General features: G+C 47.2%; 1 protein-coding gene across 3 annotated transcripts; it reads left to right on the forward strand.

The window, feature by feature from the left end:
- The first annotated feature begins 1,966 nt into the window (after positions 1–1,966).
- OTX2 (orthodenticle homeobox 2) lies at positions 1,967–24,079 on the forward strand. 3 transcript variants are annotated; one of them, XM_053393264.1, is made up of 5 exons: positions 1,967–2,207; positions 2,342–2,442; positions 10,869–11,120; positions 12,597–12,748; positions 22,041–24,079. In XM_053393264.1, the coding sequence occupies exons 3-5, from the start codon at positions 11,024–11,026 to the stop codon at positions 22,659–22,661; spliced, it is 870 nt and encodes a 289-aa protein (XP_053249239.1). In that variant the 5' UTR covers positions 1,967–2,207; positions 2,342–2,442; positions 10,869–11,023; the 3' UTR covers positions 22,662–24,079. The 3 variants fall into 3 exon arrangements, with proteins under 3 accessions (XP_053249239.1, XP_053249328.1, XP_053249420.1); XM_053393353.1 differs by having other exon boundaries at positions 2,342–2,438; XM_053393445.1 differs by lacking the exons at positions 1,967–2,207; positions 2,342–2,442 and adding an exon at positions 5,990–6,061.
- The last annotated feature ends 426 nt before the right edge of the window (positions 24,080–24,505 follow it).

Raw genomic sequence — 24,505 nt, forward strand, 5'->3', positions numbered from 1 at the left:
TTTTGTGCAGCGCCGAGCATACATCGGTGAGGCAGTTGGAAGAGATCGCCCCAGTTCCCCAGCCCTGACGTGAAGCGGTTTGTGACGAAAAATTTCAGTTTAATCTGATTCCGTTTCATCCTGTTCCAGCTGCATATTGGATGGGAGGCCTGGCTTTCGAAGGCCTTTCAAAATAAAATAAATCGTACTGCTTTGCTACCCGGCTCCAGACTTCGGAATGCGGCGGGTGATCTTCCTCTTTCGCTTGGTGGACTTTTTCAAGAAGGTCCACCGGGGGAGGGGGACACCCACCCCACCCCCATCCCCAAATAATGTGAACAGTTCCTGGACAGTTCCTTGCAAAGTAGAGATATGTGTCTGCGTGGGAATTGAGAGGAGGAGGATCATAGAATCTTAGAGTTGGAAGGGACCCCAAAGGTCATCCAGTCCAGCCCCCTGCAATGCAGGAATCTCAGCTAAAGCATCCATGAGTGATGGCCATCCGACCTCTGCTTAGAAACCTCCAAGGAAGGAGAGTCCGCCACGGTATTCCAGGTGTAGTCCAACTAAGGCAGAATAGAGTGGTACTATTACTTCCCTTGAGCACTATACTTCTTTTGATGCAGCATAGAATAGCATTGGCCTTTTTTGCTGCTGCACCACACTGTGGACTCATGTTGAGCTTGTGGTCCACCAAAACCCCTAGATCCTTTTCACACGCACTGCTACTAAGCCAAATGTCCCCTATCAATATTGGTATCCACGGAAATCTGCAGCTTTAGAATACAGTGGTACCTCGGGTTACAGACGCTTCAGGTTACAGACTCCGCTCACCCAGAAATAGTACCTCGGGTTAAGAACTTTGCTTCAGGATGAGAACAGAAATCGTGCGGCGGTGGTGTGGTGGCAGCGGGAGGCCCCATTAGCTACATTGGTGCTTCAGGTTAAGAACAGTTTCAGGTTAAGAACGGACCTCCAGAACGAATTAAGTTCTTAACCCGAGGTACCACTGGAATGAAGTCAAATGGAACTGCGGCTTGACTCGGACCTGTGGGGCCTTTAATAATTTTAATAATTTTATTATTTCTACCCTGAATCATCTGACTGGGTTTCCCCAGCCACTCTTTCGGCCTCCAGAGTTGCTCTCTCCACTCTGGAAATACTTGCAGGGCCTAAACTCAGTGTCCACACACACACACACACACACACACACACACACACACAATTTTTCCTGATATGCACAGACCCCTTCCTTCCTTCCTTCCTTCCTTCCTTCCTTCCTTCCTTCCTTCCTTCCTTCTTTCTTTCTTTCTTTCTTTCTTTCTTTCTTTCCTTCTTCCTTCACATCCCTTATGTTACTGTTTCTTTGTATGCCGCCTTTCCCCCCAAAGGCCCCAAGGCGGTTCACAAAGAATAAACAAATGCATGCGAATAAACCGATACGATTATTTTGGTGGTTTTCGATGTTGCACTTTCTTCTGCCTTTTTGGGTTTTTTGCCAGCTAGATTCCTTCCCACACACCTCACGTTCTGATATTTACTTACATTACCAAGGTGCTAATAGTCCCCATCTCCCTCGCCCCCCTCCCTTTCTCTGCCCCATTGCAATAGGGTAACTCGAGCCTGGTTCGCCCACCCTGGGAAATGCAAGGTCCTTTGACTTCTTCTCCCCAGAATATGTGCATGTGTGTTTTAGAATGGGGGGGGGGTAGCATTTCTCATATATATATGACACACACACACACACACATATTTTGTGTGTGTGTGTGTGTGTGTGTGTGTGTGTGTCTTTTTTAAAAGTAACTGCTATTTGTTGTCTGATTGCCCCCCTGGCGACGCTGTGCCCTGTTTTTCCTCTTCCCCCTCTTGTCTGTTTTTATTCTCTTCCCTCTGGCTTAGATGTGTCAATCATTCCCTGCTTGCCATTGGTTGGAGAGCCCGCGTCAAAAAAGTTGCCCGACAGGCGCTTTCGCAGCAAACCAACCCGGGAGAGGGAACGAGGGAGAGAGAGAGAGAGAGAGAAAGAGAGAGAGAGAGAGAGAGAGCAAGGGAGAGAGAGAGAGAGAGAGCCCTTCCAGCGTTCCGCCACCATTATTCAAAAAGTCAAATCTTACTCCAGCGCAACCTGCCACGACGCCCCTCCACTGTCCAGAGGGGGGGTTGTGGGGGTGCTTGAGGGTGCTTTTTAATTTTTTTCCAAAAATATATATATATTGTTTAAGAATCAGGTAGCATATTTTGCAAACCCTCCCCTTCCTTCCCCCCAATAATCACAATAATAACTAAATTTAAAATACAGCTTTTTTACTTCTGGAAGAAGGCGGAAGGTGTCTAACGCTCTTCCTTGTGGTCTCTTTTGTAGGACGAACAAACTCTGGCTTTGACGAACTCGGATAACTCGGCCGCGTTGTTTTGCCCCTGCTTTTTTTTAAACGTGCAGATTTTCTTGAAGCTTTAAGGTAAGTGAGAAATCTATCTGTTACCTTTTTTTAAAAAAAGGATTGATGTTTTATATCTTGTTAATTTCATTTTAAAAGAACGCTTTAACCGGAACGTTAAGAGTTTCCTCCCTTTTAAAACCTCGAAGCGTTAAAAAAAAGTAAGTTGCATTTTAATTTAAGGGGACTTTATCACTCCTTAGAGAAAAGGACATGTGTATATGTTTGTTCTTTTTTTAAAGAAGCGGTTAGCTCTTTTCCCTGGAATTACAACAGTACCAAACGTATCTCGGCGATAGAGTTCTAGAGATATTTTGTTTGTTTTCCTAAAAAGTCGTTAAAATGTCACCTTATTATTTCGATTCCGTTTTGCAGAACGACTTGAAACGAGCACATCGTGTTTATTCTATTTTTGTTTTCTTTTTTAAGCCTCTTCTGCTCCGCCTGGGCCTTCTGGGTTAATTGCTTTTCTTGTCTCGGGGGCGGTGGAAATGAAAAAATAAACCAGAATTTTCATTCCGAATGAAAATTTTGCAAACCCTCCCCTTCCTTCCCCCCCAATAACCACAATAATAACTAAATTTAAAATACAGCCCAATGAAAATTCAAGAGGTATAAAGCGGGGGGTTTTGGGGGGAAGGGGGGCGCGGGGCGGACAGTTAATCCAAAGGTAACTTCTCAGCAAGCACTTAGGTTTACTCACGCCTCAGACCAATGCTGCCCTTGTTTACCCAGAAGTAAATCCCCCTGAATTCAATAGGCTTCTCTCCCAGTCAGTGTACACAAAATAGATTTGCGACCACCGTCCCTCCGGAGTAAGGGGTGGGGTGCGAAAACGGTTTCGCTGTAAAGTTTGCGGCTTAGCTGGCATGTTGTGAATCCAATATTTATTTTTCTTCCTTTCTTTGGGAATTAAACCCACCCGGCTCCCGGGTTACTGAGAAGCCGGTTTCTCCCTGAGACTCCGATCGCTAGACGGGGGTGGAGGGAGCGGGGGTCGTTTGGCAAACTCGGCGCTGGGTCTTCGAAACGCGCGAAGGAGACTCTAAGAATGGAGAGTTGGGTTAAATGAGAGAGAGTTGAGCTAGAAAGTGGTAGCTGGGAAGGGGGCGGGTAAAGTTCAGAGGGGTGGGGGCTGGCCAGGTAGGAACCAACGTGGTGGAGAGACTCCCCCCTCCCCGTTTTATCTTTCGTGCCTTCGTTGGTTTCATGGGCTACGGGTGTTGCTAAGGTAGCAAGCTTTGGGGGCGCACAACACTCTGAAGCAGGCAAGACAAGGCGCGCATGGGAGAAATGGAGACCCCTTAAGCCTGACTTTCTCTCTTTCTCTTTCTTATGGTGGGTGGGGAAAGATATTCCATGCGGACCAGAAAAGCCGTTTTGATTTCGCTTGTGCAAAACAACAACACCCTTCGCTGCGCCTGGTTTAGCCCTGAGAAAGCGCTCGTGATAACGGACCCAGATTCTTTCTCCTGGGGAACCTCAGGCAACCGTTCCTCATCCCACCCGGATCCAGTTTGGTTTGCTTAGAAGGAAGCCCCCTTGGCGTCGGTGGGGTGGAGTCGCGGGGATCGTCTCCCTTGTGTGGGGCTGGGGAGGCGCTGCGGCGGAGTAAACGCGCGAAGGATCGCGGGCGCCTCCTGCCCTGCTTGGCCTGCGCCTACCACTGGTCTCCGAGCAATACACGCGCGCGTAACGCGCTTTTGAGACACAGGCAGCCGATGCAGCATTTCCTTAAAAAATCACCGAATAGGTCTAAATGTTTTCCTAGAAGTAGCTCCTGAACGTGTGAGCAGGGAGATATTTCCTCCTCCTCCTTTTTAATTAAAAAAATAGGAACTTTAGAGTATGGAATGGGCAAAATATTTTTGTTGCCCGAAGGCTTATTTGTGTTTTCTATTTTAAAGCAAACACGCTCTTAAGCGCGCAGCTCCGTTGCTTCCACTTAAGTCTTGGGTTTGCAATCTCAATGCGCGCTTCCTTGGGAGTAACTCCCACTGAATTCAGTTGGGCTTCCTTCTGAGTCAGCGTCCAGAGGATTGGGCTAGAAAGTATTTCAGGCTTGTGTTGGATGTGTGCAATCGGACGCACGCATCCATGCAAAAATATCGGAGTCGTATATGTTTACCTTAAATGAAAGCTTATTTTTTTGTAATCGGTTTGTCTTGTAAATTGTCGCGTTCATTGGCACAGCTATAAGGTTGAATATAAATACATGGATTGGGCAGATAAACTTCTCTCTTTTGTAAAGGAAAAATAAAATATTCTCTGTGCTCTTAGGTGCTTCAACTTTTTTTTTTAAAGCAGTATATCCTATTGGAAACTTCCACGGTTCTAAGCATCATTCCCCGGAGAGCCCGCCCATTTCAGCTTGGTTCTTATTGCAGGGAGAGCATGAGAGGCGTTTGGGATCGTGGCCCGCGCCTTCTGCGCCCTAGTGGGATTCGACTTTCCAAATCTTGGGTGGTGTTTTAAGTCCTAATGCAAAGGGCCCGAGGGAGGCCGAGCCTACTCACGTTTACTCGGAGGTAAAAGCAATGGGACTTCCTCTCGTTGTGAGAGCGTGGGTCAGCCACGTCCTCCGAAATCCACGTCCTAGTTAAGCGAGCAGAGAGACCCACTTTCGGGTTCGATCCACGTCTCCTCTGTTCCCATCAACAAGCGGATCTTGGGATTATTTGAGGACCGAAGGATCTAAGATGTGCATCTTCTCGCTCGGAGTTCAGTGGAGTTTACTCCCAAGAAAGTGAATAAACAGAGCTTTGCAGTCTACGCCGAAATAAGCCTCCTTTAGCAAATAGGAGGAACGCCCTAGAGAAAAACCGAATTGACTAATTCGGAACGACGCTCTGTGTAGGTCAGAGCGCCCACCCTCCCGCTTGGGGCTTCCCAGATTTTCAGCCCGAAGGGCTTTCGAAGTCCCCAAACAATTTTTTTTTGGGGGGGTAGGGAACTTCTGGCGCCTTCTTCCTCTTCCTCCCCACCCCAGGAAAGAAGTGCGAAAGTGGTTGCGCGGAATCCAAAACTATGGGAAGGCCCAGGGTTAGGAATATTCGCGCGGTGGAAATTCGGTTTTGAGAAAAAGATCGGTGTGTGCATTTGTGAAAGGAGTGAAGAGCAGATAGGTGGGGGAGGGGGAGAGAGGACTTTGCATTCATATGCTGTTTTTTGTTTTGTTGTTGTTTTCCTTCTGGGAAGTATTTGCGTCTGCAAAGAGGCAGGGAGGGGAACGCGGGGTCTCCAACTGCTTACGGCCCTGGTGCGCTCTCGGCTCGCCCCTCTGCCAGTCTATATAATGTTTTCTTTCATCGTCACCATGCAGAAAATTAATCAACCCAAATGATCCTGAGAGCTGTTGCAGGCGTCCCGTAATTAAGGAACGTGTGCCGCCCGGATTATCTCGTTAGTTTATCAAGAAAACATTTATTATAATTAATTCTTGGACGGGGTAATTATAATTGAGCAGGGACAGAGCAACTGGTACATGGGGTCCTTGAGGGGGGGTCTGGAGAGGGGGGTGAGGAGAGGGAGAGGCTGAAGCGACAGATTGCACGGAACAGCCGTTAGATCCACGTCTTCAGTGGACAAGGCCAGACGAGCCAGCTCACTCGTCCTTTGCTTAAACGGGCTTGACTTCGGATCAGGTAGGGAAGGCGAGGGAAAAGTTTTCCCTCCCGAAAGCTTTGCAAAACTGAGAGCGTCTCTTTGTCTCCATTAGTTTTAGCCGCGCCAGCCGAAGGGTGATTACTCAGAAGTAAGAATCCTGGGTGTCAAGGAGGCTTGCTCGAGAGTAAGGTGTACTTGGGGGTCGCAGCCTCGGCGCGCAAAAGCAAGTGTCTTCTTTCCACTCCGTGGGGAAAATGTATGCGCGTGTCTGGTTACCAGAGGAAAGGATTCCTCTTTAAAAGGAAATCACTTCTTTAGGTGAAATCTAGTGGATTTCTGGAGCACGTGGTTCTCTCCCATCCCCCGGTGAAATAAATGGTGCTTCAACACGCTTGACTGGGGGCTGGATCGGGTCCATGGAAGGTTTGCATGCTGTTTCTAAAGGAAACTTGAGGAGAGTTTGGAGGCGGTGAAAACAGGATCTGACTTTAAAAAAAATAGCGACCCAACATGATTGGCACTTCAAAACTTATCCTGTATATCTCTCTCTAACCAGCCTTTGCTTAAAAAAAAGTATTGGGTTTGGGGAGCGGCGGACCCGAAAGACCCAAAGGGGATGTCCACCCGATGCATATTTACTCAGAAGTTAGCCCCACCTAGTTCAATGGGGCTTACTCCCGAGCAAGCGCGGCTAGGATTGCAGCGCAAACATATCCATGCTTACTCAGAAGTAAGTCCTGCTGTGTTCCTTGTCAAGTGTGCATAGAATCTCAGCCTTAAACTGCACCCCTAAGACGCACTTACAAGGGAGTAAACGCAGTTGGACTGGGTGGGACAGATTTCCGAGTAAACACTGAGAGGATTGCGCCGATTAGTAGCGATTAATGCGGCTTCAACGCGCTTCCTTTGAGCTGATCCTGGGCGCTGTAATAATTGTGTAGCTGACACAAGCTCAGCTGCCGATGACTGACTTTCCTTAATAATAATACAGTGATAATAATAATAAAATATTGCACCCCGATCTCTGGGCATGTTTACTCAGAGGTTTACTCCGTTCAGTAGGGTTTACTCCCGGGTACGTGTACTAAGGTGTTAAATCACTGAAATTAATTGTAAAACTGAGATTGACTTAAATGGATCTGGATAGCTATAAAATAAATGAACAACAGCGCAGGTGTCCTAAATATGTGCTCTAATGTTCTTTGGAGATCAGCGTTAAATACCTTAACTTTCTCAAGTATTGTTGGTTTTTTTAAAAAAAGAATTATATCTGTTTAATTTAAAAAAGGGAGGGAGAAGTTGATTTTACAAGCACTTTACCACCCTAAAGACATTTTCCTTACTTATAAATAAAACTAACTTCCAAATGAATTTAGATTTTATAACAAGTATGGGATTGGACTCCCTAGTAAGCTCAGATATCTCCATTGGGCATTGTGGAGCTTCTGAATAACAGAAGTAGAATTTGTAAAATGCGTATTAAGGCAAATGCACTTGCTCGGCCAGGCAAAATTGTTGCAAAATTAAGCTGGGAACTTTCTCTCCCCCTCCCCCGCCCAAAAACTTGCCCTTTTGATTTCAGTGGGGAAACTTAAACGCCTGCCGAATTCTTTCCCACTGATTGGAGGACTCTTAGTTTTAGCTGGCTTGGCCCCTATATATTTAGAAACAATTGCCATTTATCCTCTCTCTCTCTCATTTTTAATTCTTAAGACAAAAAGAAAATGCGCGTCTTCCTTTATGCTTAGGTATATATTTTTAAATCCACATTAGAAGCTAATGCCTTTATTAGGTCGACCAAAATATCACAAAGCAGTGTCTAATATGGCTTTTGGATTTTTTAAAATGGGCCAACAGTTTGCCTATACTAGCTTAATAGGTTCTGGTAAAATTAATACACCGCAGGCAATCGGATGCTAAGCATTTCCCTATATATATTCCTGCAGAACTCTAAGCCGCATTTCCCCACATCCTGGCTCCCTGAGACCTGAGCTTCCAATTAATACTTCTTTCAGGGCTCGCAGCGATCTTTTTCACTTTAAATTTGAGCGAATTGCTTAACATCTCCTCCATTAATGAAACTTGAGGGGGCGGGGAGGCAATTATTTAATCGACGGTTCCCCTCCAGCCTGGGTTCTCCAGTGCAGAGTTGGTCGACTGAATGGGTCCCTCACGCGTTTAACCTGATGAAACCTCTGGTGGATGAATGGGGACTCCTAGCCACAGGAGTGCGTGTGGAGGACCGCGTTGCGCCAGGATTTCGGAAGAACCTTCCTTGGATATAAGGGGGGCATTCCTTCCAAGTAAGGCTGCGATATCTTGCCCCTCCCTACGTGAGAATCAGCCCCGCCACAGCGTGGATGCGGGAAACCATTTTAGCGCCTCACGCGTCTGATGTGCGGCTGCCGCAAAAGACCCCTTTGGTTTGTGGGCCGGAGCATACGGACGTGCACGTTCCCCCAGAGAGAATTTCCTTTGGGATTCTTGTGGTCGTCTGTATGGGCCCGCGTCCCTTCGAATAAACACGCGTGGACTCGGGTCCGGTGCATGTTCAGAACGACGCGCAGGTTGGGGCGTTGATTCTGTGGCTTGGGTGTGTGCGTGCGTGCGCGTTTCGTGACGTCATCGGCCTAAGTTCCAGGCTTCGCTTTCCCAGAGATGGCGTCATTATCCAGTTCCTCGCGGGGGTTTCGTTTGAGTCTAATGAGGCTTTTGCGAGTCCTCCGCCTGGGAAGGAGCAGAAATGGATTTGCCTCTGTATAAATGGATCGGGGCTGTAAGGAAGGGCGGTGGCAGACTCGAATAGATGTGCAGCCCAAGCCTCTGCATCCTTACTCCGAAGTAAGTCCCGTAAACCTCGGGCGGAGGTAAGGAATGTAGCTTTCCCTTCCAAGGAAGTTTTACGAAATGCATTAAACTCATCTTAGGCGTAAACGCCTGCTATTCTAGTCACGCTTAACTTGGAGATCAATGTCATTGAGGTCAAAGGGCTTTTGCTCCTGAGTAAACGTTCCTTATGGCTGGCCTACATAGCTCGAAACGGGCTTGGGGTTGGGGGACAGAAACGAGGTAGGATTTCCATTTGGAATCTGGACCTCCTGTTAAAGTGGGAACAATTTAGGGTGGCTGTAAACTCCCAGTAATGGAAGCGGTTTTTATAAGATTGTCTTGGGAAGGGTTGGAGCAAGTTCATCAAGTCTGCTAAACTTGGGGTGGGTGGGAGAGATTGTGGTGATAATTTGGGGAGATCTGAGTTCAAAACTCAACTCTCTCCGCCTAACCTCGGAGGGCTGGGCAGGTGAGAATGAAATAACCTCGCCTTTCCCCCAAAGAGAAACGAAAATACAGAAATTAGATAAGAACGATTTATTAACAGCAAGCCATCCACACAATTCTTTATTTCCTGGACGAGCGGAGAGCGGGGGGGGGGGGGTAACCGGTCCAACCTCCTCCTTCTCCTCAAATTTCGAGCTCATTAGATCCTTGCAGTCACCGATCTCCTTCCTTCAAATGCTCAAGGACTGGATCTGTCAGGAACGGTTAGCATCACCTTTCGGAATCCTGAGACGCTTTAGCGGCGGGGGGACGGAATCAATCGGACTTTGCGGGGAGGGCGGTTCAAAGGGCGGCTGACATCCAAATAGGTGTTAAAACGAATAAACACACACACCTCCGAAAGGCCGCTGGAGGGCGGGGAGAGAATGGGGGGGGGGCGAAGGAACGGACAATGCAACGGTGCAAGTTCCCTTATCTTTGTGGATTGGTCTCCAAACCGAAATTGGGAAGAGGGAGGGCGCCCGGGATCTCTGATTTCCTGCTTCTCACACACAGGTTCTAATCCTCCCAATTAAGGTAACCCCCTTCGCCAAAGATAACTGGAGGGGAAAGAAAAGAAAAAGATTTTCCCACTTCTTGCAAAAGTTAATTACTTGTTTGTTTAGCTTGCGACAAGCTCCCCTCCCCCCTCGCAGTATTTCCAAAAGTCTTCGAAAACGGGGGTCTTTTTTTTCTTTTTTTTCTTTTTGCCTCTAAATCTAATTAGCCCAAGTGCTAATTAGGGGGAAATTGCTGAAAGAAATCACTTCAGGCATGCAATGATAGAGGGGCTGGTGGTGCAGGGGAGGCGTCCGTCCCCCCCTTGCTTTTCAACCCCAGCTTAGATCTTCTCTTAAAGTGGGCATTTTAATTCTAAACTTTTTTGGGGGGGGGGTTGCTTCTTGCCTTGCAATTGCAAAATCCGGGGTAATTAAAAAGCTTGTGGGGGGGAGGTGGGGGTCCGGACAACAGATACGCTCTTTTGTCGTCGAGGAAAACGTGGAAAGGGTGGGGGCTGGGGGCTGGAGAGAGGCTTTGTTAGCGGCCTTATTTATTTAGCCAAGGAGTTCTTTGTGTCTGCGAAATGGGCCCCAACCAAGTTTGGTCGGAGACAATGAACTACTTGCTAAGCCCGGGGAAACGCAGGCGAATGCCCCCCCCCCGGATAGCAATCCGGTGTAGCCATGAGTTGTGTGTGTGTGTGTGTGTGTGTGTATGAGTAGGGGGTGTTCCTAAAGAAGGAGGCAATTACTGTATATATGCACTGTAACTTTTGCGCGCGGGGGGGGGGGGGAGGACCGCTGGGCAGCCACGCCGAGGGATGCGCCCGCAGTGCGCATCTGGCGGTTTTGCAAGCAGTTCTCCTCGACGGCGCCTCCTTTCAATCCATCTCGCAAGAGATCCTTAAAGGGACCTTTTCTTTCCTCCCCGCGCTAGCAGCCCCTTCATCTCGCTCACTTTCTTTCTATTTATTTATTTATTTCGTTCTTTCTTTCCTTCTCCCCTCTTCCCCCTCTTTTTGAAAACCAGTAGACCCGGGAGCTCCAGTCTTCCTTCCGAGGACTTCTCCGCCCGCCAGTCTCCTGAAGAAAAGCCAGAAGGCGGGAGAGGAGGATCCGGTCCCCTCTTCCCATCCCCACCCCGGAATTTTGGCCATCTTTCCTCCACCCAGCCCCAACTTTAGCATGATGTCTTATCTTAAGCAACCACCTTACGCTGTCAACGGGCTGAGCCTCACCACCTCCGGGATGGATCTTCTGCATCCGTCCGTCGGGTACCCAGGTAAGCAAAAAACCAAACCGGGGGCTTCCATTCAGGGAACCGGGCCAGGGAATGATGGAGAGAAATTCTGGAAAGCATGTCGGAGTTTCCAGAGGGTACTTTGGGCTGGGGGATCCCGGCTAGATTCTGGAGTTGTGGCTGCCTGCAATCTTCGATGGATACTTTCCAGGCGTCCGAAATGACTTCCGACGGCACATACGTTTAAGCGCCCTAGGAAAAAGACCAAAGGAGAATCGCCCCACTCCATCCCATCTCCCCAAAATTAGCATTCCATTTCCCCTAGGTGCGACAACTTTTGCGTAACTTGGCGGCTTTCCCCGGAGACTTATCAGGGATTTATTTATGTTTTTATTTTGATTCTGACAGCTTGCTTGGGGAGGAAGGGGGCTCCAAACTTAAGGACCTGGAGATGGTGACCCTGCGCGGGGTGGGGGTCTTCTATTTGGATGGAGAAGGGCTGAGGGCTTGTTTCGGGTAGAGAAGGGCCTAAGAGAATCTGCAGCCGCGGTGATAGGATCCGTCACCCGCGAATGCCTCTCAGCCCGAATGGACGCTTCCTCCAAATGAGAGTCCCGTCTTGCGCTCAAGTTTGTTTACTCTCGGGGCGGCAGGATCGTAGCCTAAGTTCTGAGCTCTAGCGCAAGGCCGGAGGTTGCCCCGATCCCAATGATTGGTGGGATTTTCCCCCTTTCCTTCGCTCCAAGACTGCTTTGGGCTCCACTGAAATCCGCGCGGTTTACTTATGCGTAAGGCGCTCGGCGTCGCTCATCAAGGCTCCTCGGGTCTGCCGAAATCAGGGTGCAATCCCCTACACCTGGGAGTAAATTTCATTAAACTCAACAGGACATACTTCCGAGTAGACGCGCACCTCCTCTGTTCACCAGGCCCACTTAACAGGACCTTAGGAGTTAAGGTTAGACTTGTGCTAGAACCCCATCTCCCGGGCATGTTTACTCGGGAGTAAGTCCCGTTCCCTTAAGTAGGGCTTTCTCTCCCCGGGTTGGCCGCGCAGCCCGATCCTATTTAGCGGAGGAGAGTCCCTACTTTTCTCCAGGGATTCCCACCCACCCTGGGGAACGTAGTTTTCCTCTCTGTGCGCGCAGATCTGCGAGGAAGCCGAGCGCCTCCCCTTGAAAGCCAGGGGGACACGCGTAAGGATCGCGACGGCATGATGCGGTCCTAGGCGCCCTTACTTGGGAGGAAATCCTAGTGAATTCCCTGGAGCTTACCCCTGAGTAGACGTGCAGTTGGAGCCCTTACGTCGTGTTTACTCTAGAAGAAGCCTCCTGGCGTTCCGGGTGGGGACTCGTTCCCGTGGGAAACGTGTTTGGCCTCGGGATTGCCCAAAGCCTCCGGCTTAACGGTCTTGTGGATGGGCGCGCGCGCGCGCACGAGGCGAGTTTGCCAGTCGGGTGGCGTGGGGGTGATCTCGCTGGCTTCTTCCCCTGAACCCCTGCGGTCCTTTTCTTTCCCCAGCCACCCCTCGGAAGCAGCGGAGGGAGCGCACCACTTTCACCCGGGCGCAGCTGGACGTCCTGGAGGCCCTCTTCGCCAAGACCCGCTACCCGGACATCTTCATGCGAGAGGAGGTTGCGCTCAAAATCAATCTCCCCGAGTCCAGAGTCCAGGTAAGCCGAGGAGGTGGCGGCGGTGGCGGCGCTGCTGCTGCTTGTGGGGTTAGGGCTCTCCCTGTGTGAAGGGCCGTAGCTCAGAGGTAGAGCATCTGCCTTGCTTGTGAGAAGTCCCAGGTTCAAATCCCGGCACCTCCAGGGGGGAGAGAGACTCCTGCGTGAAACTGCCTCCACCGGTCAGTGCAGTAGACAATTTTCCACTTCTCTAGCACCCCAAAGGCATGGGTAGAACAAAGCCAGGAAGCATAGGATGTCGTCTTATACGGAATCAGACCACTGGTCCATCTAGCTCCATATTGTCTACACTGACTGGCAGCAGCTCTCCAGGGTTTCAGGCAGGAGACACTCCCAGCCCTGTCTGGGGATGCCTGAACCTGGGACCTTCTGCATATAGCTCAGATGCTGTACCACTGGGCTGTGGACCATCCCCAATAGTCCTTGCTTCCAGTGTAACACCCCCCCCCAAAAAAAAGTGAAGGCAGATTAAACAGTGGACACACACACCCATTTCAGATTAATGTGGTGGGCAGCAGTCAAGAGGTTTGAATTGGGGAGAGATAAATTTGATAGGCCTTCGTCTCTCATCCTGTCTCTACCTCCTCACACACAACAGTCCTGTGCAGCAGGACAAGTGCTTACCATTCAGGAGAACTTGTGTGGCTTGTGTGGGTCTTCAGGGTGGCTTGAGTTTGATATACCAGGGTGCCGTGTCTGATTTCCAGGAGGGCCAGGTGGAAGAGTCTCAGCAAAGGCTTTAACCAGATATACCATATTTTTCGCTCTATAAGACGCACCAGACCACAAGACGCACCTAGTTTTTGGAGGAGGAAAACAAGAAAAAAATATTCTGAATCTCAGAAGCCAGAACAGCAAGAGGGATTGCTGCGCAGTGAAAGCAGCAATCCCTCTTGCTGTTCCGGCTTCTGGGATCACTGCGCAGCCTGCATTCGCTCCATAAGACGCACACACATTTCCCCTTACTTTTTCGGAGGGAAAAAGTGAGTCTTATAGAGCAAAAAATATGGTACACACAATCTGAAGGCACACGAGGTCACGGTTTTGCTTTGCTGTAACTAAGCAGATCTGTGGCTGGTCAGTGCCTGCCTGGGAACCACATCAATATGCCACCTTGCATTCCACAACGAAGGAAAAGCAGGATATAAAAGTTAAAATACAGCAACAAAAAATAAATACATTTTGGAATCTTTGATTGCTTTCCCAAATCTCATACAACTCACAGCAGGGTTACTCATTCACGTTTTGTAACCTGCCTGTTTTTAGAAAAAGAAAACGCACGCATTTAATTGATTATAAGAGAAGGGAGCTAAGTAGCCATTAATCCTGAAACACGGGGTGCGGAAGGAGCACCCATCAAGTCTCCCCAGATGATGCCCCTAAAATGTAGACCTTGAAAGTACAAACCTAGCATGCTCTCCCTCCCCCCTCCTCCTGCCCCCCAAAGCTCCTCATTTTATTCCCACCTCTTAAGACACTACATTTTAAAAAAAAAAGAGTTTAAATCTAGGATGATTTCTGCACATATTGAAAGGAGTAGTGGGTTGGAGTGATTTGCAAATGACTGGAAATGTATATCACCTATAGATGAACTTGTTGTTGCAGCAGGAGCCAGGGTTGGTTCTGCGCTCTCTGTCCAGAGCCAGGAGCTGGCCCTACCATGAGACAAGGAGAGGCAACTGCTACAGGTGGCAGGTTCTGGTGGGCTTGGGGCAGCGAGAGCAGCCTCCTGGCTGTTCTTCATAAGCCCTAGGGAACAGGGCAGGCATAGACAAACTCGGCCCTCCAGATGTTTTGAAACTGCAATTCCCATCATCCCTGACCGCTGGTCCTGTTATCTATGGATGATGGGAGTTGTAGTCCCAAAACATCTGGAGGGCCGAGTTTGCCTATCAGGGTCATTTCCTTCTGCTGGAGGACAGAGCTGTGTGTTCCATACAGTCTGTTGGTACCTTGGAGACTGCTGTCCCATTGCATATGCTGAAGGGAGATCCATGCTTTGGTCCTATGCTTTGAGGTCCAAAATTTTTTGGGCTGGGCCTGTCCAGGGCACTCAGTGTTAAATCTGGTGGTCCACTTCTGCCACCATGTGCTCTGGGCAGTGGGACATGCAGGTCCTTCGGAGATGGCGGTGGGGAAGGGATTTGCAGACCAGAGATCACAGTTTGAAATGAATTTATTAGGTTGCAAGGTTAAAATTCTTTCTAAAATGTACAAACTATTACTGGATAGGAAATGAAGGAGGAGTTGGTCAAGTCATCAATGATTTAGTTGGGCTAGGGATATGGAACACAATATTGATTTAAACTTATGGGAACATCTATGGACAAACAACTTCAAATTCATGGCATGCTATACTTTAAAGGAAAACCATCTAAAGATGGTCCACAGGTGGTATTTAACACCAAATAGGCTGGCAAAGATGTTTAAATCATAGAGTGATAAATGCTGGATTACACTGAGCGGATGTGGGAGGCAATTCCTAGGCCCTCTGTGGCTTTCTATATTTTATTTTCATCTTATGTTTATGCCACTCCTTTCTTCCATCATGGAGCGAGTGGTTCCCAGGTAGTTCTCCCACCCAGGTACAGCCTGGACCCAGGTGGCTGCTGCAACACATGCCCTCGACTCTCTAGTTGGCCTCGCCAGCTGTTTTGATCAGAATTGAGCCCAATCGCCTTTAGTCCCTCAACCCATTGGCCCTTGAGAGGCCCCTGTATCTGTTCCGTCATATAAAAGAAGGAGACCCTAATGCTAAATTATTGACTCCCACCCCAAATGACTACACACATTGTGTATTCCACTTTGAGTTCACACCAGATTCCTGAACCATCAGAGAGAGAGAGAGAGAGAGAGAGAGAGAGAGAAGAAAATATATCCCTCCACCGTTCACTTCACAGGGTTGATTGAAACTAGATGAAATCCAGCTCTATTAAAACCAAATTGGGTGGGCTGTTTTGTCATTGGCTACAGTGGAGTGTGTCTGCCGCTGGATGAAATAGGTGCAAAAATGGATCCGTGTAGTCTGACCCCAAAGCTGAACTATGTGGCAGGTGTCATTTGGGAGCTGTCCTGGGAGAAATGCAAACTCTGTAATGGAGGAAAGCTTTCTCCCCGCAGTTGACCATAAATGCAAAAATGATCCACACATAACAAAATGTTATATGAAGAAGAAATTTAAGTCTAGATCCAGATTACAGTGTAGTGTTACACTATAGCTGGGGTTGCCATATGTCCTCTTCTTCCAGGACAAGTCCTCTTTTTCAGAGATAAAATGTCTGTCTGGGTGGATTTTTCAAATTTGCCAAAATGTTTACGGCTCTGCTTTCTGGATGAGACAGAGACATAACTGGTGGCTGAAGTCTTGCTTTCCTCTTCTCTTCTCCTGCCCTGCTCAGCAATATATCACAGCTTCTATAGCCCACATATAGTAGAGGGTAAAATGAGAGTCGTCATAGCGCCCTCTTTTTTGCTTTTCAAAATCTGGCAAGCCTATCACATGTGTGCTCACTTTCTGTATGCATGCTTTGAAGATGTATTTTTGTCTGCGGTGTCATACTTGTGCATAGGATATATGTGCAATATATAGAGAGAGGGCTGTATGGACACACGCACCCCCAAAAATTCCCTCCTCCCCAACACCAGCCATCTGCAAGCCCCTGGATCATAACATGATTCAATTTAGATACAAGTTTCCCGTGACTTTCATGTATACATTTTTCCCCTTTGAAAGGGCTCTGAATTTTGAAGCAAAGACCACTTAGTTCAATGAAGCTTGCTTTCCAGTAGTTATGGGCTCAGCTGCCTAGTTGTTTGCAAGAAAGGGTGTGTGGTAGACACGTCAAAAGATATGTGCTTTCATCCCTAAGAGACACTTGATGACATCACCTCTCTCACTAATAGTGTATTCTAAGCAACAGGAAGCAGCAAGGCGAATTTACACCATAGACTTAAACTGGTATAATAGCCTCTCACTCTCTCTGGGAAAGCCTGGGAACTGGAATACAGATATGTGTGAAAAAGGACCCTTAGTATCCCTATTAAACACAGTTACCATATTTTTTGCTCTATAAGACTCACTTTTTCCCTCCTAAAAAGTAAGGTGAAATGTGTGTGCGTCTTATGGAGCGAATGCAGGAGCACAGCTATCACAGAAGCCAGGACAGCAAGAGGGATTGCTGCTTTCACTGCGCAGCGATCCCTCTTGTTGTTCTGGCTTCTGAGATTCAGAATATATTTTTTCTTGCTTTCCTCCTACAAAAACTAGGTGCGTCTTGTGGTCTGGTGCGTCTTATAGAACGAAAAATACGGTAACTGCCACGTTCAACAGGTGTATAAACAATATGTTTGTAGTAGAAATCTGCCCATACTGGGAGGTAGAGGAATCAGTTCTACTAAAAACCTTTATTCATGCTTTCATTTTTAATACCTATTCCAGCCTTCGTCAACCTGGTGCCCTCCAAATATTTTGGGCTACAACTCCCATCAGCCCCAGCCAGCACCTCATTGATGGCAATTGTAGTCCAACTCAACTGGAGGGCACCAGCTTGACTTTTTCAAAATATATTTCTTGGAATATATTTGATGGCTGCTTCACTTTCACACATGTGCCCTCCAACCAAAGTGCAGCTAGTTGTAGCTTTCCAACAACTCTGCCTGCATGACTGACGTGCATGCTGCAATTCTGTTTTACATTTTAAAAAAATGTGCCGAAGGTTTACCATATTTTTTGCTCTATAAGACTCACTTTTTCCCTCCGAAAAAGTAAGGGGAAATGTGTGTGCGTCTTATGGAGCGAATGCAGGCTGTGCAGCTATCCCAGAAGCCAGAACAGCAAGAAGGATTGCTGCTTTCACTGCACAGCGATCCCTCTTGCTGTTCTGGCTTCTGAGATTCAGAATATTTTTTTTCTTGTTTTCCTCCTCCAAAAACTAGGTGCGTCTTGTGGTCTGGTGCGTCTTATAGAGCGAAAAATACGGTAATTAATATGAAGAGGCCACTAGTCCTCATTGTGATTAAGCAGACTTGGGGGTCTTTTCGCATTATGCGCAGCAAACCTCATGGCACCTGAGACGGAGAGCTAGGAGCCATGACAGCTTTTTGGCACACGTGTTCGTAAAATGCATTACCCTCGAAACGCGTGCTTGCCACCCACAACATGATACAGAGACAACCTGTAGAAGTCTTCCCCCACCATCTGTACTGTAGGATCAGAGAAAGACCCACTTCCTTCCCTGCTGGAGGGGAAGGGAGATGTCTGTGTGTGCGGTTCAGTTTCTACTAACTGCGGAGGGAAGCTCCCTTCTGCAAATGGCTGTTCTCCATGCCTTGCGGAAGTTCCACTTGGTGGAAATGCTCAAGGCTTTCTGACTGCTAAGAGAGGCGATCTCTTGCAACAGAGGACCCTTCTCTTCAATGCTCTCTCATAGATGAAGCAGCAAAGAGCAGTCCTGTTACACTCAGGGCTTGTCTACGCTTCTGTTTTTTAGCACTAGATCAGAACAGACGGCACTCTGCGGAATAAATTGCCATTTATTCTAATTCAGCTCTGAAGTTCGGGTTTCCTGGGAGAAAGTGGGGGGGGGGGAGACAGAGGATGAGCCCTTAGTGAGAAATTTGGGGAGTAAGGTGGCCAAGCAGATAGGCATCTCTCCTTAGTACTGTAGCTCTGAAGCCACTGTGGTCTAGTGGCTGTGGAATATCATCTGCTCCGAACGGTTGACCACAAATCAGCACGCTTTTCATTCTGTGTATTTTTGCCTAGATGCTATTTTTGTATTAGGTGGCTGAGCAATCAAAGAGATAAGGAAGAGGTTAATGGGATGTGGCTGCTTTCTTTAAAGACAAATCTGCCTAACATTTGCAACATTAGTAGGACTTACATTTATTTATTTTGGGGTTTTCTATTTAGAACTGATTAGTGTGGACAACAATATACCATATTTTTCGCTCTATGAGATGCACCAGACCACAAGACACACCTAGTTTTTGGAGGAGGAAAATAAGAAAAAAAATATTCTGAATCTCAGAAGCCAGAACATCAAGAGGGATTGCTGTGCAGTGAAAGCAGCAATCCCTCTTGCTGTTCTGGCTTCTGTGATAGCTGCATAGCCTGCATTCGCTCCATAAGACGCACACACATTTCTCCTTTTTAGAAGGGAAAAAGTGAGTCTTATAGAGCAAAAAATACGGTAAATCACACAATGAGTAAAGCAAACTTAGCATGATTATGCACCACCAAATTTATTTCTTTTTAAAAAGCAGCAGTGCCTCAGTAGGCTATGATGCCAAACATTTAAAATGCTTGCAGCCCAGAACAATATTAAGAAGCAACATTTACTTTGCTATTCAAAAGCAATATTTAGCAGAGGAAAAAGCAGGAAGGATATAACACATTCCTCGGCTGCTTCTTTCCTTCCTCTCCCCCCCCCCCCCCGCTTCCTCCTCCTCCTTTTTCCTGATAAGCAAAACTTTTAGTATTCAAAATTAAAACAAGCAGAAACCACTGTGAAGCAGCTGGTGGGCAATGGCCTGGGGTACCATGACCCGACCCAGACCCCGTGATCATCACCTGAGGCCCTTCCTTGTGTGCTTCCTCTGTGAGAGGACTGGAGGGTGGGAATACAATAATGGGCCTTTTCTGTGGTGGCTCCCCATTTGTGGAATGCTCTCTTCTGACGCCTTTGTTACATATCTTAGGGGTCAGGCAGAAGCATGCCTCTTCTCCCAGGTACCAATGTGGCAGCATGAAACAGCGGTGGTGTTGAACCATCCTGCCCACGATTTGGATTCTGTCATAGAACCCTTTTGCTTCTGCCATCACTAAACAAAATCGGTGACTCCGCAACTTACAATAAATAGGACCTTCTGGGGAAGGAGACACACTGGCTGTGGAATATTTTTCCTACTGAACCTAGGCAGGTACCCACAGGGGTTAGATTTTGGAGCTAGCTAAACTGTCAGGGGTCCTTTACCTTTACCTTTAAAAGCATTCCACTAGGCTTTTTGAGCTGGCCTAGGCTTGGGAAGGACAGATGGAGGAATGTTATATACGAAACTGAGTTGGGATTTTTTATTTTATCTGCTGGTGTGGGTGCGTTAATGGCTGTTAGTGATGTAGAGTTATACCTCGCGACCACCCTTTAATCAGGTTACGATGAAGGGTGGAATTAACTGGGGAGGGAAAGAAGGAAGTTGTGTGTGTGTGTGTGTGTGTGTGTGAGAGAGAGAGAGAGAGAGAGAGAGAGAGAGAGAGAGAGAGAGAGAGAGAGAGCGCTTTTCATTATACAGGGGAAAGTGTTAGAATTCTTCCATCAAATAATGGGCTACTCCACTGCCCATCACCCTAAATAATAATAATAAATAATAATAATAATAATAATAATAATAATAATAATAATAATTTATTCTTTATTATTTGTACCCCGCCCATCTGGCTGGGTTTCCCCAGCCACTCTGGGCGGCTTCCAACAAAGACGAAAAATACACTAAAATATCACACATTAAAAACTTTCCTGAAGTTATCCCTATGGAAGCTATCCTATTTGCAGTAAGTTCTATTAACTTGGGGTACATTTAAAAAGAGCACCCCTCTCCCCGTAGTCTAAAATGGTACAATCCTGTCCAACCGCTCACAGCTGCCCTGCACAAACCTAGCCTCCATCTTATAACTTTGAGCGGTAGAAAGTCATGACCTAGCCTTGGGAAGTCAGGGAGTCCAGAACATCATGGAGACTCAGGGTGGCCGTTCAGAGGACTGCGCCTCTTGGATGGTGCAAGGGTGTTGTGTTCGAGGGAGGAAAAGCTGGAACTGGCACACACACAAGCACACGCCCCATTTGAAACCAGGCTGTTTGAAAGCAACTCCCATTGATTCCACTGGAGAATGCTCTCCCTTGCATGCGCCTCGGATGGAGGCCTTTAATGTCAGTCCAACCCTACTGTGACTCTGAACAGGAAGCAGGGAGAGGGTTACTCAGCTTCCTAGCTGACTGCTCCCCATTCAAAGACCTGATCCTGTAGGTGGGCTGGAAGAGGAAAGAATATGCAGCTCATTTAAAAGAACAAGCTTGCTTCCCTCCCACCCAATTGCTCCCTTAATTGTTAAAACCCCCCTCCCTTTCTAATACTCTGTTCTTTTTAATTAAGGGCTTGACTTCAATAGGACTTAAGTGGAGGTCCTTGGGGTACCCTAAGCTGGCAAGCTCACAGGCTTGGGAGGGGCTTCTCTCCTCTCCCCCACCCACCCACCCTTTCCCCAAAGTGGCCTTCTTAAGCAATTGGGTTTGCTTAGTTCTACATGTGAAATCACTGGTCGGAATCCCCTGAGGTCAAGCTGGTGCCATATAGGAGCTTCCAACTCTTACATTCCTTTTAGTGGTCTGAGATACAAGCGTTGGTGATGATCCCTTGCTGCATTAAGGCTGTAGAGTCTCTCTTGCCCGGTACAGGAAACCAGTTATCAGGGAGTCTCAAATATGAGGAAGCTGAGAGAAGGGAGAGTACGATGGAACAGTCAAATCATATCTGGCTGCTGAGGACTCAAATCTCATGGTGACCATCCTTGGTCACCTTGACTCAAACCGCAGCTCTTGGCTCCCATTGACCAGTCGCAGGTGATAAACCATCACAGAAGCCTCCAAGCTAGACATGTGTTGGCTTTGCTTCCATGTTGCCACACTACCGTCAGAGCTATCACCATATTTTTCTCCTTCAGCTGAATAAATAAATAAATATCCTGCTTAAGTAAAAACAAAAAAATACCCAAGGAATTTTGATGGGAGCAAAGAAATTGGGAAGACTAACTGAAAAGTTCACCCAAAAAATATTAAGGCAGGTTATTCGTCGGGTTGAATTGTAGGTGTTGTCTGCCTCTCACCAGAGGCTGCTGTGCTTTGGGGAGTCCAGGGTATGCTAAAGGTAATCTTTCCATTCAATGAGCAAAGCTGATCAGATTTAGGATTAGAGTTGTCATGAAAAGCAAAGTTTTGAAACAAATATGCTCCTTGCTCCCTGAAACCTGCCGTTCAAACCACGCACTGCGTTGTGGTGAGCCAACGTTGACTCTTGACCTGCTTGAAGAAAGCACACAAGGAATTTTGAAGGAAGGAAAAAGATTTGATAAGAGCGGTGGTCTTTATCCATGGAATTCCTCCTGCCCTTAAATTCTACCTTGAAATCAGAGCCATTGTTGCGTACGACTTTGCAGCGATTTACATGACTAACAAGCGTTCTTCTTCTGTTCCACTTTTCCTTTTTCCTATTGGTTTTCCAGGTGTGGTTCAAAAACCGGCGCGCCAAGTGTCGCCAACAGCAGCAGCAGCAGCAGAATGGGGGCCAGAACAAAGTGAGGCCCGCGAAGAAGAAGAGCTCTCCAGCCCGAGAAGTGAGTTCAGAGAGTGGGACCAGTGGGCAGTTTACGCCTCCAACCAGCACCTCAGTCCCTACCATCTCCAGCAGCAGTGCCCCAGTGTCCATCTGGAGCCCTGCCTCCATCTCCCCACTCTCTGACCCCCTGTCCACCTCTTCTTCATGCATGCAGAGGTCTTACCCTATGACCTACACTCAGGCTTCTGGCTACAGCCAAGGGTACGCTGGCTCAACCTCCTATTTTGGAGGGATGGACTGTGGATCTTATCTAACCCCTATGCACCACCAGCTCCCCGGACCAGGGGCTGCCCTTAGCCCCATGGGCACCAATGCCGTTGCCAGCCATCTCAACCAGTCTCCGGCTTCACTCTCCACCCAGGGCTATGGGGCTTCAAGTTTGGGGTTTAACTCGACCACCGATTGCTTGGATTATAAGGACCAAACGGCCTCCTGGAAGCTAAACTTCAATGCTGACTGCTTGGATTATAAAGACCAGACGTCCTCCTGGAAGTTCCAGGTTTTGTGAAGACCTGTTAGGAACCCTTTTGCGCTCGATGGTGACGGTTGATAACAATAAGGATCGTGAAGATGTTGTCGGGACAGACGAGACAGTGCCCATGGCAGGTCGAACATTCCAACTTGTAGTCAGGTCTTTTGGTTTTAAATTAAAAGAGAAACGCGAGCAGGACGCAAGTAAATAAACAACTGAAAAGACAAGAAAGACAGTGTGCCGTGATCTATTCTGCTGATTTAATCTCTCGCTCAGAAGCTCTGGAAAGGAAGAGAAGAAGGAAGGACACCTTATGGGGACAGACTCACAGCCCACTATGTTCTTCATAGTTTTAGCCTATTTGTTGAGTTCCTTTGTCTGAATGGGATGGGAGATCTTTCCAACTATGGGCCAAGTTTTCCGTGGGGTGGGCTGGGTTGGTTGTGTGTGTGTGTGTGGTTTGTTTTTTTAAAGGAAAATGTCTAGATTTTTTTCTTTTTTCTTTCTTTTTTTGTGTGTATGGGGAAGAAAACACACCCCTTCCTCTCTCCTCCTCCCCAGTTTGTCATCCAACCCTTTGGTTCAAAACATTTTTAAAAAACAACAACAAAAAAAGGACAATGTCTATATCTCTCTCTCTCTTGAGCTCCTTTAATTGCTTCCGAGCCAGCGTTTGGCAAAGTTGGCCACAGGAGAATCCAGGAAACAACACAAAGAAAGAACTCGGTTCAGAGCAATGTGGGGTTGTGAGTCTGATTGTCTTAGCTGCACTACTTTATTTAAGAGGGGGGAAAAATAAGAATAATGTCCATAAGGAGTCAATATGTAGTTTTTAAGAGACAATCAGTGTGTGTCTTATATAAATGGTACATATGTGGTTTTTAATCTGTGCTAGACTTTAAAACTGTGATCTCCTGTATTGTATGCAACCATAGACCCCGTGCCAGCAGGGGGTTCTGCTGTGATTTTAAATAGGTTATAATTAACAGTGAAATTTGAGCAAGTGAATTACATATGACCACTTCTCTTTCTCTCTCTTTTCTTTCTTTCTTCCTTTCTCTCTCTCTTTTTTAAAAAAATTGCCTTTCACCAGAGGTAAACTGCACTGAAAAAAAACAAAACAAAAACCTTTTTACAACAAACTGTCTCTGAATGAAAGAATGAACCACGAGATTTGGAAAACAAACCCTGTCAATAGATCAAAAATACACAAGGACTTTTAAAATTCATCTGCTTAACAATAGCTTACTGTTGGGGGAGGGGGTAAGGAGACAAATATTTAAGACATTGGTCAATTGCTCTGACCTTGAATTTCCAAAAAGAGAAATTCATTGTTGTTTTTAATGCTTGCAGATGTGCAATTGAAAAAAAAAGAGAAATATATGCATAAACCTTTTCTTTTCTGGATTTGGCAGATATGTATAATTATATTAAAATGGTTCTAGCACAAGCAATGGTCGTGTCTTCCGGTTTCCTTGCAAAGGCACTTTTTGAAATCTGGATTCACTTTTTTGGAGGGGAGGAGGGGGATCCAGGAAGGGAGAGAATTGGGTGATGGGTTAGGTAGGTCAAGGTGTCACTTGCTAGGCTGTAATGCCAGGAAAGATATATATATTCAGATAAGCTCCCTGTGATTGGTTTTGGGAACATTTGTGGGTTGCCAAACCAACAAACTGATCTCTCCGCACCGGAGCCAGGAGCCAGATCTTTGATTCGGGGCTGTTGGGTATTTTTGTGTGGTTAGGTTAGCAAATGAACTGGACTTCTGTAAACGTCTTTTTTTGTGGTGGGGTGATATTTGTTAGGGCAGGGTAGAAAGCTGTGGTGTATCTGCGAGTGGGACTTTTTTGTAGATTAATTTAGGGGGGTTGAAAGGGAAA

This window comes from Podarcis raffonei, chromosome 1 (genome assembly GCF_027172205.1).
Source record: "Podarcis raffonei isolate rPodRaf1 chromosome 1, rPodRaf1.pri, whole genome shotgun sequence".
Lineage (NCBI taxonomy): Eukaryota > Metazoa > Chordata > Lepidosauria > Squamata > Lacertidae > Podarcis > Podarcis raffonei.